The 13,098-nt window shown below is 47.7% G+C and overlaps 1 protein-coding gene across 4 annotated transcripts in view; it reads left to right on the top strand.

Moving 5' to 3' along the window:
• LOC138580854 (very long chain fatty acid elongase 4-like) overlaps positions 1 to 13,098 on the top strand; it is a 298,176-nt gene that overhangs the window by 148,666 nt on the left and 136,412 nt on the right. For all 4 annotated transcript variants that reach the window (XM_069651730.1, XM_069651733.1, XM_069651731.1 and 1 more), the window contains exon 2: positions 1,341 to 1,423. In XM_069651730.1, the coding sequence (XP_069507831.1) occupies positions 1,366 to 1,423 (58 nt within the window). In that variant the 5' untranslated portion in view covers positions 1,341 to 1,365. The remainder of the gene's footprint in view (positions 1 to 1,340; positions 1,424 to 13,098) is intronic.

A 13,098-nucleotide genomic window follows, 5' to 3' on the forward strand; every position in this document is an offset into this window, starting at 1 on the left:
GAAAGCGCATTGCATTGCAAGTCTGGCACCCGCAGCCACATGAGAAATGGAGAATAAGAGGGCCTGGGACCTTAAAAGCAAAAGAGACCGACCAGAAGAAAATATACGCTTGGCAGGAGAGTATACCAAGCTGGTATGATAAATGAGAGCACATAAGGAGGAGACGGGCTTCTAAAGTAGAACCAGACGGAATACAGGGGAAAGGAGACTAACCCCTGAGCATAGGAATTATACGTTGTGGGAAAGGAACATTTCTTTTATTGTTTATGACCATCCGAGACCTTAGGAACTTTCAGTTGACAAAAGCAGTCATTACTACTTGGAAAATAACGTCCTTGCACATTAGATTTAAGTTACTAGTATTAGGGTCAGAAGCAGGGTTTTTGGACACGACAGTGACTATTTATTTGACATCCTGACATTTTCCATAGATTTCTTTGAGGCAGGCAAACCCCTCTTAGCTTTAGGGACTGAAGAGGCTTTTTCCCAACCCTTTTACTGGTTAATAAATGTTTATAACCAAAACTATGCCACCTTTGTTTCCGAGCCTTACTTCTGCACCCTTGCACAATTCAACTGGACTAAATCGACTGCAGCAATCCAACTGTTTCTAAGATCCGTTTTTATAAAAAATAACTTTCAGGATTGGTTTCTGGTTTTCTCATTGGTCCTTAAACTGAAGAGCACTGTTTGAAAACATTCCAGACATTGCCAGATGAGGTCAAGGAGGGGCCGCCTAGTAAGGGCAAGAAGCTGAACATGTAAGTGGATGCTCTCTAATGACACTTCACTGAACTCCAATTGAAACAGAATGTCCACTGAGCATTTCTGAAGCTCAATCTAATCCCTTTCATGCGAAACTCCTATCCGAAAAGCAGTGCCCAAACAAAACACAACCCTAGATTACCTCTTAAACAAATGGAACTTTAAACAAATCCTTACACACTTTTTCATAATGGAACTTCCCGTTGGTTGGTAGTGGCCATTGGCCTATTTACTGTATGTTGTAAATAACGTATAGCACATGGGTCTGGCATATTCATGCTAGAGCAAATATCTGGAGTGGATATCCTCTTGGACTTCCTGGAGTTTATTGATTGAAGGAATACAGAGGTTTTGACAGCCCAGCACAACTAGATATGATTGATAATTTAAGGAATATTTTCCAAGAGAAGGGAAACTCCCAGCTAGTGATTGAGCGGTGGCGAAGGTTGAGGGACCCTACTCCACACCTAAATGCATTAACTATAGACCCAAGGAATTTTTTTTATGTGCGCAGACATGATTTCTTTATTGCAAAATGGGTTTTCCATGGTAAACGTTGTTCCGTTTTTTCCTAGGCTTCGCTGAACAACTGGCAACAGGATGGCTTCTATGTGGCAGACGGTGCAGGCCTATTACAGCTGGGCCTTGGAGAATGGAGGTAAGTGGAAGAGAATTATGGTAGACCATGCCTTCATTGCCACTGCTGGCATATCTCTCTGTGATTGACAAATTTTAATATGGTCACACTGTCTTATTTGAAGAAACACCTCTGTAGGATTGCAGAATCATTGCTTTTGTAGACCCTAGCAGAATCTCATTCATGTTGTTCATGTTTTGTGGTTAAGTCCCCTGTCTGACACTGAGAGCCAGGGTCCTCTCTGAACTAGTGGGTGTTGAGGCAGCCATTCAAACTTAGCTCATCATATGAGGAAATCATGGGACACTGTCTCTTATAGGGAGGCAGGTCCCACACTTGGGGATCTGAAAAAGAATGGAATCGGGCAGAGATGTCTCCCCTGTCCGCAAGCACAAATACTTTTAACGTACACAGAGCAGATACAGTTATAGATATTCTGCCTCATTACGAGTTTGGCGGTAAGTGGTAAAGTTGGTGGTAACTCAGTCACTGCCAACTTTACCACAACATCAAATTATGAGTTTGGGCCTGGAGTAGAGGATTTGGCTCCAGGAAAATCCTGGAGATAAATCCTCCAACTCACTGCTGAAAAATCAGCAGAATGACAGCGGCAGTAATACTGCCAGTAAAGCCCCATTGGTTCCAATAGACTCAAAATAAATGGAGAATTACACCGCCACCACCACTTGTAATCCAGCGGAAATTCCGCCAGACCAAGTGGCAGTAACGGTAATTCATTTGGGCAGTATTCCGGCGGATTTCCCGCCGGGATACCACACAACTCATATTGAGGACCATTGTGCCTTTAATGGAAGGAAGCTCTGTAACTGAAGAGAAACATGTGGCAAAGGATCTAAATTCCTTTATCGGAAGCCGATACCCGCTCAGACATCCGAAGCACCCCAGATTTTTCTATCGCACTTGCATAGAGAGTCAACTTAGAAAACTGATACTGAGTTCACTTCTCAACATTACAGGACACAAAGCGGAAGTGGGGAAAATGCATGAAATGTAAACATAATTTTTCTTTTGCTTACCTTCATGTTCTACTTCAATCAAGCACAACCGCCGGCTCCTTCGCGTTGTACACAAACAGAAACCTGTTGTGTGTCTGGGGCTGCAGCGTACCCACCCTTAACGGTAGTGAAATCCAAGATGATGGATCTGCATTTTGAAGTTTGGGTCCAGGCCAAAAGCCTCAAATCAAAAACATGTGAATTGCTTAAAAGGAGCCAATTACAGCCCCTCACCCATTCACATCCATTGGTGCAGACCCTTAATGTAAGTACAACCCTGAAGTGGGGGGGGGGTCACAAGGCTTTATAAACCAATTCCAAATCAGGCGGCGGGGGTGTTTAGATTAGGAGCATGAGGCATGTGTTTGGGGAGAGTTGGAGAGCAAGGAAGGAGTTTGGCGGCGGGAGGGGAAGATAAACCATCGGGAGGTGTTTGGATGGCGACATCGGGACAAGGTGGAAGTTGAACAGCAGAAGGTCGGAGTCCAGAATCAGGAGGAAGTACAGGAGACTAGCGATGTGGTAACTAGCGAGATCAGGAAGGGACGAGAATATATTGTGTCAAGGATGAGCAGGACCAGAACAGGAGTAGAGAGGAGGTGATTGGGGACAAAGTCACCTAGCTGAAGGTGGTTAAGAGTTCCCTCTCAACCTTGCCTGGAAAACTAAAGGGAGGCACATCCAGTAGCTTCGGTCATGAAATTTAAGAATAAGGGGAGACCCTGAGAAGAAATGAAGAGTGCAGAAACCCTTTGAAACTTGAATTTGAGGACACCGGAAGGGGCACTGAGGAGAAAAGGGCAAAGAGTGTGGAAACCCCTTCAAGCCTGAACTTTTGCCATGCTGTTAGTGCACAGAGCATGTACATGCATGAGAGCATCTACCATGGTCTTGTAGAAAACCAGAACAAAAATCGAATTGATCACCACACTTAACCGCTGCCGCAAACCCACGAAGAAACCTCTTCCACAGACAACCCATCATTGACTTGCAGCAAACTAAGTACATATGTTTATAGAGAAGTATTTCCAAATTCTTTGCGTAGCTGTAGTGTTTTGATATTGGGTTTAGCAGTGAGCAGAGCTAAAGGGACCTCAAGTGTTGAGCTGTTCTCCTCACTGGAGGTGTTGGTTCGACCTGAATCCAGAGACCAGCTACATAAAATCCCTTCTTTTGGGTCTTCACAAAAATATGTGGTTTTAATGTGAGAACAGAAGCAGACATTCCAGTAAGTAGTGAACATGCCATTAGCCCAACAGGCTACTTTGTTTCATATTGCAAAGAGAATGCGTGGGGAAGAGGGACTGAGTGATGTGAATGCTCTGGCCACCAAAGCCACTTTACTTATCTTGGGCCGGGAGGAAAGCTCAGGGCAAACGTGCTTGCCTTGTAAACAAGATTATACCAAGCAGCTCTTGGTTGATACCCAGTCCTGTGCATGGAGACTGGAGCCTGGCATGAAGCGGGATATAAGAAACAAGGTATATTTTTTAATCATTTTTTCACGCCTTCTCTGCCTCTGCTGGCTCCTGTCTCCACCCACTTCCTGATCCTATGTATTCGCAGCCCGCCCTCTGCCCTGTGATTGGACCTCTTAACCTTTTTTTCAACACCATTGTGTCATGATGCCTACCGCCAAGGAGCCAGGCCCAGCCCAGCAACCCCAGAGGCAGACATCATTTTCCCCAAGGACGTCTCAGCGGGCCCAAGTTGGGGCCTTTTGGACGCAGTCCTGGCGCCTTTGGCGCCAGGCTCATTCTGGACCCCAGTCCTGGTGCCTTAGGCGCCAGGCTCATAAAGCAAGACATGTGTGTAAGTGTTTTAATGTGCACTTACCTGAAGCAGACCGTGCTGCTACATCCAGGCCCTCTTGAGGACTGAATGGGACTACTTTATCTTTTGGACTACTTTATCACTTGGGTGTGGCCTGAGGAAGAATACATACCTGAGTGGAAGGATACATACCTGGAAATACTTTACAGGCTATTTAAACCACACCCGAAGAGCAGCACATGCTTCGCGTTGTTCTGCATCTAGCAGCTGGACGCTCACCGTGTTTGCTCCTGCATTCGGACTTCTGCCACGCCTGCCAGCATCCTGATCACCTACAAAGGGAGAAAAAGACAAGAGCAAAGGTGAGAGAGAGAAGGGAATGAGGAAACCTAAACCTCCATGTTAAGACTTACCTGTTGGGTCATTCCCTCTTCATTTCGGGTCCGCGCCGCATCCAGGTGTTTCCGGACCCCTATGGGGAAAAAGACATTAGCGTCAATGAGCGAATGAAAAGACATTACCCAAAAACGCTCATCAAGACTTACCTGATTTCTACAGGGATTGCATCTCGGGTCGGTGCCTTTTCCCCGGCATTCCGTACCCTGGCCCCTATGGGGAAAAAGACATTGACATTAGCATATTGATGCAAGGACAAAAGGGGAACCTTTCAAGGAAATTACCTGGAAGCCAAGCAAGTTTGGTTCTCATAAAACCAAGAATCCAGTGAAGTAACTGGATACCAACGCGCCCCTGCATCAGAAGCAGGAAGGAGAGCTCGCCCTTCAAGACCCTAAGGTGAGACGCCACGGGAAGCTCTGAAGGGTTTCGAGGAGGGTGAGAGGGGAAAGGGGGAGGCTGGTAGCATTCCCCGCAGACAGTTAATCCCTTATTCTCGCCTACAGAAGGATACTTTTGCAAGCCGGACAAGCAGGAGTTGGGAGTCCGGTCCAGTCCATCTTCTGAGCCCCGCGCAACACCTTAGAAGAGGTCACAGCAGCACGATCCTGGCCAGCGCCTCCGTGGGAGTCAGGCGAGCGTAACAGAACGCGAAGCCTACCCACAATTTCCCACCCGGGCGCTATGGAGACTTCTGAGACAGACCAGCTGGCCCAGCTGTTGGGGGAATTAAGGGCAGAGGTACACTCAGCTCGCCAAGAGACTAATGCCCTCAAAAGAGAACTCATTCTCTCCAAGGAACAAACTGATGATCTGGCCAAACGATTGCTACAGAGTCAGGCTGGACAAATTCCTTTACCTAGTCCCGGGGGAATTTCCACTTCGTTGGGTTCGAGTAACCCTGTTCAGATCAATCTGCCGGGATCCATGCCTTTAGCACCGCCTGAACGTTTTGCGGGGGACCCAAAGAAATATGCCATTTTTATGAACCAATGTCGCTTACATTTTATATGCAGACCAGGAGCCTTCCCTGATGATGGGACCAAAGTGGCCTTCGTGTTATCGTACCTAAGTGGCTGTGCTGCCGATTGGTCTGTTCCCTTGGTGAACCAGAACGATCCAATTCTCCAGGATTTTCAGGGCTTTCAGGCCATCATGGAAAGGTTGTTCACTCGACACTCGCAGGGACAGGCCCTTGACAACGAACTGCTATCTCTACGACAAGGTAGTCAAGATCTTTTGTCTTATATAGCCTGCTTTAACAGACTGGTGGTGGAAACCGGATGGCCTGAAAATAAAAGGATCACTTTATTTCACCGGGGTCTGCGCGGAGAGCTAAAAGACATTCTGGCCCAAGTAGTGAATCCACCCCAAGGCTGCGCAGAATATATTGACTTTGTGGTCCAACTGGATCACAGACTTCAGAATAGGAAAGCAGATCGGTCCAAGTTTGAAACCCGAGTACCGATCAGAACCCTCGTAAACCCCAGGAATACCGAAGCTTCGGAACCTATGCAAATAGGGGGAGTTAAGGGGCCGTTAACTCAGAAGGAACGTGAGAGAAGGCGACAAAAGCAACTATGCCTCTATTGCGGGGCTTCCAGTCACTTTCTTCGTGATTGTCCAGTAAAACCACCTAGGAAGGTGGTTGGTGCCTCTGACAAGAACTTAATGGAACCTGTTTCGGGAAACGACCTGGCTCGACAAGCGTAGAGGTCCGCTTGCCGAGCTTGAAAACGAACTCTCTGACCTCGCATTTTGTCTTGCCAATGGTGCTCGTGGATCCAAAAAAGCCCCAACGGTTGCATGCCATCAAAGCATACGTCGACAGCGGAGCTATCGGAAACTACGTGGACCGCGAATTGGCCTCCAGGATGAACCTTCCTCTCCATCCAAAAATAAACCAGGATGTCATTACTACGGTTGATGGTACCGAAATAGCCTCTGGGCCGGTAACGCATTCCACCACAGAAGTGACACTTGTGAGTCAGGATGGACATCGGGAAGCAATAGTGTTTGATATAATCAAGGCTCCACAATTTCAAGTAATCCTCGGAATTCCTTGGTTAGAAACACACAATCCTCGAATAGACTGGCGAGCAAAGAGAATAACTTTTCCAGATTGTGGTCCCACTTGTTATCCTAGAAATCCAGCTATTGGTTTAGCCACAGTAACCCCCGCCACTGTTCAGCTACCGGCAGAATACCTTGAATACCAGGACGTTTTTCAGAAAGAACAGGCTAACGCGCTACCCCCTCATCGTTCTTACGATTGCCAGATCGATCTAGTTCCCAATGCTCAACCGCCGTGTAGTAGGATTTACGCTCTCACTGAACATGAAAACCAGCATTTGCGTCAGTATTTGGATCAGTACCTTGCCAATGGCTTTATTCGCCCATCAAAGTCCCCGGTCTCTTCCGCTTTGTTCTTCGTGCCTAAAAAAGAAGGAGACCTTAGAACTTGTATTGACTACCGCGTTTTAAATCAGATAACGATAAAGAATCGTTATCCCCTGCCTCTGATCCCTGAACTTCTTGATCAAGTAAAAGATGCTCGTATATACACCAAGTTAGATCTCCGGGGAGCTTATCACCTAGTGCGAATAAAAGAAGGTGACGAGTGGAAGACAGCTTTCCACACCAAATATGGGCTCTTCGAATATCAGGTTATGCCCTTCGGTTTGTGCAACGCGCCTGCAGCTTTCCAATTCTTCATGAATGATGTTCTGCGAGAACTTATCGATGTTTGCGTCATTGTATACATCGACGACATCCTGGTGTACTCATCTTCTGAGTCAGATCATCGAAAACATGTTCGAGCAGTTCTAGAGAAATTGCGCCAGCACAAACTATTTGCCAAGCTGGAAAAGTGTGTCTTTCATACCACTGAGGTTGAATTCCTCGGATTTGTTCTGACTCCTAAAGGAATTCGAATGGATTCAAGAAAGGTGGACGCCATCCTCAAATGGCCATCTCCCGGTTCAGTGAAAGGGGTTCAGAGTATGCTTGGCTTTGCCAACTTCTATCGAAGATTCATCCCGGAGTTTTCACGAATAGTCCAACCCATTACTGCTCTTTTACGTAAGAATAAACATTTTGAATGGACTCCAGAGGCCGAACAAGCCTTTCAAGACCTAAAGACCAAATTCACTTCTGCACCTGTGTTGAAGCACCCGCGTCCTGATCTCCCGTATATTGTTGAAACTGACGCATCCAGTTTAGCCATGGGAGCTGTCCTGTCGCAAAGGGATCCGAAAACTAACCAGCTACACCCTGTAGCCTTTTGGTCCAGGAAATTCTCAGCTCCTGAAATTAATTACGCAATTATCGACAAAGAGTTACTGGCCATTAAATCTGCTTTTAAGGCTTGGCGTCATTACCTCCTCGGTGCAAGACACACCATCACTGTAATTACGGATCACAGAAATTTGCAGTATTTAAAGACGGCCAAAGCCCAATCTTCACGACAACTCCGATGGGCTTTATTCTTTGCAGAATTTGATTTTGTAATTACCTAGCGCCCTGGCTGCAAGAATGGCAAAGCGGACGCCTTATCCCGAATTGGCATGGAAGAACCCAATTCGTGTTTAGAACCTGTGCCGATAATACCTGAACAAAGAATCTTAGGTTTGACTTCATTGCAAACCATCGAGGACGTTGAAACTCGAGTCAAACTACTTTTTGACCCTTCAGCCTTACTGGAATGGACTCAAAAGGGTCCCCACTTCACCGTTAAGGATAACTTACCGTACTTCCAAGAGCGGTTATTTCTGCCAAGTAAGGAATTGCAAGAACTAGTTATTGCTCATTATCATGAATCGTTAATGGAAGGACACCCTGGTATCGCTAAAACGGAAGAAAAGATCAAACGCCAATTCTGGTGGCCTTCTTGGAGAAAAGCCATAGTCTTTTGTGATGTCTTGCGGAGTTTGCGCCCAAAATAAAGGTCAAAGGAACAGGCCAGCCGGCCTACTTCAACCCTTGGAGATTCCACTGGCACCTTGGCACACCTTGTCTATGGACTTCATTACGGACCTGCCTCCGTGTGGTGGTTACAACACTATCCTAGTAATCGTGGATCTGTTCTCCAAAATGGCCCACTTTATCCCTCTAAAAGGATTGCCTTCAGCTTCCATCCTGGCCAAGGAATTCCTGGAGAATATAGTTCGAATACATGGTTTCCCTTCCGTACTAGTCTCAGATCGTGGAAGTCAATTCATTTCCCATTTTTGGAGGAAGTGTTGCCAACTAGCACAAATAGATGTGCGATTATCCACCAGCCACCACCCCCAGACTGACGGACAAACCGAGAGGACAAATCAGACTCTCGAGCAATATCTTCGGTGCATGTTGCACCAATCCGAGTACAATTGGAAAGACATTCTTTGGATTGCAGAATATGCATACAACAATTCTATGCATTCTGGAACCGGTCAAACTCCTTTTTATACTTTGTATGGTCACCATCCTCGAACCTCTGACCTAGATCCACCTCTGACCCTGGAAATGCCCACAGTAAATCATCTGCAATTCACAATAACCCGAGCCTTCAAAGAAGCTACAACTCATTTACAGCAAGCCAAGAAAAAGTACAAAGAAAACGCTGATTTGCACCGAAGTAAAACACCTCCTTACCAAGTAGGAGACCAGGTTTGGCTAGCAACTAGACATTTATCTCTCAAGGGCCCACGAACTTTCAATCCCAGATTCATTGGGCCTTACCCCATCAAAGCCATAATCAACCCAGTGGCCTTTAAACTGGATTTGCCTTCCAACATGCATATTCATCCCGTTTTTCACGCATCACTCTTGAAACCGGTACAACCAGGAACCCGACTGTCCAAGCCTCCAGATCCTATTCAAATTGATGGGGAATTAGAATTCGAAGTGAAAGACATTTTAGACTCCAAAATGTTAAAGTCAAAACTCTTCTATCTTGTTGACTGGAAGGGTTATGGACCTCATGAGAGATCGTGGGAGCCTAGTAACCATATTCACGCACCTCGATTAATACGAAGGTTCCACCGTAGATTCCCGAACAAGCCAAAACCCCCGGAGGAAACAAACTTGGGAGGGGCCTTGTGGGGGGGTACTGTCATGATGCCTACCTCCAAGGAGCCAGGCCCAGCCCAGCAACCCCAGAGGCAGACATCATTTTCCCCAAGGACGTCTCAGCGGGCCCAAGTTGGGGCCTTTTGGACGCAGTCCTGGCGCCTTCGGCGCCAGGCTCATTCTGGACCCCAGTCCTGGCGCCTTAGGCGCCAGGCTCATAAAGCAAGACATGTGTGTAAGTGTTTTAATGTGCACTTACCTGAAGCAGACCGTGCTGCTACATCCAGGCCCTCTTGAGGACTGAATGGGACTACTTTATCTTTTGGACTACTTTATCACTTGGGTGTGGCCTGAGGAAGAATACATACCTGAGTGGAAGGATACATACCTGGAACTACTTTACAGGCTATTTAAACCACACCCGAAGAGCAGCACATGCTTCGCGTTGTTCTGCATCTAGCAGCTGGATGCTCACCGTGTTTGCTCCTGCATTCGGACTTCTGCCACGCCTGCCAGCATCCTGATCACCTACAAAGGGAGAAAAAGACAAGAGCAAAGGTGAGAGAGAGAAGGGAATGAGGAAACCTAAACCTCCATGTTAAGACTTACCTGTTGGGTCATTCCCTCTTCATTTCGGGTCCGCGCCGCATCCAGGTGTTTCCGGACCCCGGCCCCCTATGGGAAAAAAGACATTAGCATCAATGAGCGAATGAAAAGACATTACCCAAAAACGCTCATCAAGACTTACCTGATTTCTACAGGGATTGCATCTCGGGTCGGTGCCTTTTCCCCGGCATTCCGTACCCTGGCCCCTATGGGGAAAAAGACATTGACATTAGCATATTGATGCAAGGACAAAAGGGGAACCTTTCAAGGAAATTACCTGGAAGCCAAGCAAGTTTGGTTCTCATAAAACCAAGAATCCAGTGAAGTAACTGGATACCAACGCGCCCCTGCATCAGAAGCAGGAAGGAGAGCTCGCCCTTCAAGACCCTAAGGTGAGACGCCACGGGAAGCTCTGAAGGGTTTCGAGGAGGGTGAGAGGGGAAAGGGGGAGGCTGGTAGCATTCCCCGCAGACAGTTAATCCCTTATTCTCGCCTACAGAAGGATACTTTTGCAAGCCGGACAAGCAGGAGTTGGGAGTCCGGTCCAGTCCATCTTCTGAGCCCCGCGCAACACCTTAGAAGAGGTCACAGCAGCACGATCCTGGCCAGCGCCTCCGTGGGAGTCAGGTGAGCGTAACACATTGGGTAGCCCACTGCCCATGCAGCCTCTGCGGCTAAGGGCCCCAAGGCAAAGGACATCTCCTGCAGAAGCAGCTCTAGATTGTGTTTGCCAGTGTTCGAAGGTGGAGCCTGCAGAGCAGCCATCAACCAGCAGCGACTGACAAGATAAGCAAGGTGCAGGTGGGGGAACAGCCATTGCTGCTCCCTATTAAACTGTCCCACTTCTCTTATTACTCCTGTTAACAAAAAGCTTGTAGTCTGATGCATGTCCCCCACAGTTGTATGTTCTCTATCTGGCATTTAGGCGAATTGTGTTAGCCATATCTGGCAGTTAGGCCTCTATGCAGGAATCCCGGTTCTGGGTTTTTTTGCATTTGCTGCTGTGTTTTGCAATTTAGGCTTTTTTCCCCCCTCTATCTAGGAAACCCGAATATGGGTGATTTTGCTGTTGTGTTTTAAGTGTAGGCATGCCTCCCTCTATTCAGAATCTAGACATCCTCCCCTCCATCATGCAGCATGCTCCCAGCTCTTTGTGCTCCACCGCTTCTACTGGGTCCAGCCTGTGCTGCACTGTAGCGTTACAGCTGTGCTCTGAATGGAACAACTGCAGCACTAAGTGTCCACGTAGTAAGTCTTCTGCAGCTGGCGAAGGAAGGCTGGCAAAGAATTTAGTCTCTTAACCTCTTTGCCGAGCTCGCCCTCTGCCTACCGCTGGACTCTCTTCACTGGTCTGGACTTCCTTTCTCGTGCACCTGATTCGTCTGCACCTGGTCTGCTGCTATGCTGCCTGGTGAGCTCATTGTGCAGTTTCTCCCTCGTTTTTCTCCCCCTTCCATCTCTCCACTTGCCCTCCATGGTGCCTTCCATCTCCCCCATCTTCTCTGCTAATGTATCACCTATCCTATCCTATCTCTTTCGAAGCCTGGCAGGAAAAAGTTCAAGAAAGATCTCCTGGTCACCAATCCAGGTCTGCCCATCGCTGACACCTATGTAAACGCTTCTTCCAGGCAGGCTGTCACTGACCTCCTCTCCGGACCTTTGTATTCCCCATATGGTCTCGGTGCTCTCCACTGTCTCTTCATTGCCAATTAATGGTGGAACCCCATGGGAAGTACTCTTGGCATATTTCTCATCTAGGGGCATCATTAATGTCTAAATGTCACTGTCCTGGTCCAGTGCTCTCAGCCCAAACTCCTCCTTGATAGGTGTCTTCTGTCTCATCAACTTCCTTTCTTCTCCTGCTCCTTCGCCACCACCAAAGGGCATACTGCATTAATGTATCCCTCCTCGGAAGACCTTCAAAAGTGACAACCAGCTCAATTCTCGCTCTGCCGTTAAACACTCCTCTGACATCTGCCAACTCATTGAAGACTTCGACCTTGACGTCCTCGCTCTCACCGAGACTGAGTTCACGGCCAGCTATGTCACTATTTTTGACAAACTCCTTGTGATGGCTACTCCTGTCTAAGCACAGGCCTAACCGGTCTTGGGGCAGAGTGACCGTGATCTTCCCTGAATGGGTCCCTGCTACTATCTTACCCACTCAGTCCTACTCTTCCTCAATTGCCTCGTCTGCATGTTTGGTGTCTCTCCAATCCTCTCGTTTACTCTTGCACCATCTACAGGACCGCTGGTCCAGTCTCCCTATTCCTCTCGGAGTGGTCTGATCTCACCACTTCTGGTCTCCACCTCAAAGCTTCTCTTCCTCAGAGGCTTCAATATTCACCTCGACTCCCCTAATGCAACCTCTAGACTCTACCGCAGCCTCTGTGATTCTTTCCATCACCATTATTCCCTCCGGTCCGACGCACTCCGCCAGAGACACCTTTGATGCTCTCATCTCAGCAGACATCCCCATCTCCAATCCTATTACTACACCTCTCTCCTGGTCTGATCATGCTCTCCTGTCCTCACACCTCCATCTCTTGGGCCCCCCGGCTAAGCCTCTGCCTGCACTGCCAGTCTCCTTCTCTGTCATTCAACCACTGAACCATGTGTCAGTTGTTGCTTTTTCTGCCACTTTCATTCCCCCCTCCTGCCACTGACTCTCACACTGACACAGCCCTTGCTAGCCGTCACCTCTCCATCTCCAACACTCTGGACATCTTTGCCCTTGTCATGAGGATCTACATAAAGCCTGTTTCCAAGTGAAACACCTGATATGATTTTGACCTAGCCTCTGTGAAACGCAAGTGCAGAGCTGCTGAGCGGAAGTGGCAGGCCTCAAGCACA

This window comes from Ambystoma mexicanum, chromosome 3p (assembly GCF_040938575.1).
Source record: "Ambystoma mexicanum isolate Mex_15411 chromosome 3p, UKY_AmexF1_1, whole genome shotgun sequence".
Classification (NCBI taxonomy): Eukaryota; Metazoa; Chordata; class Amphibia; order Caudata; family Ambystomatidae; genus Ambystoma; species Ambystoma mexicanum.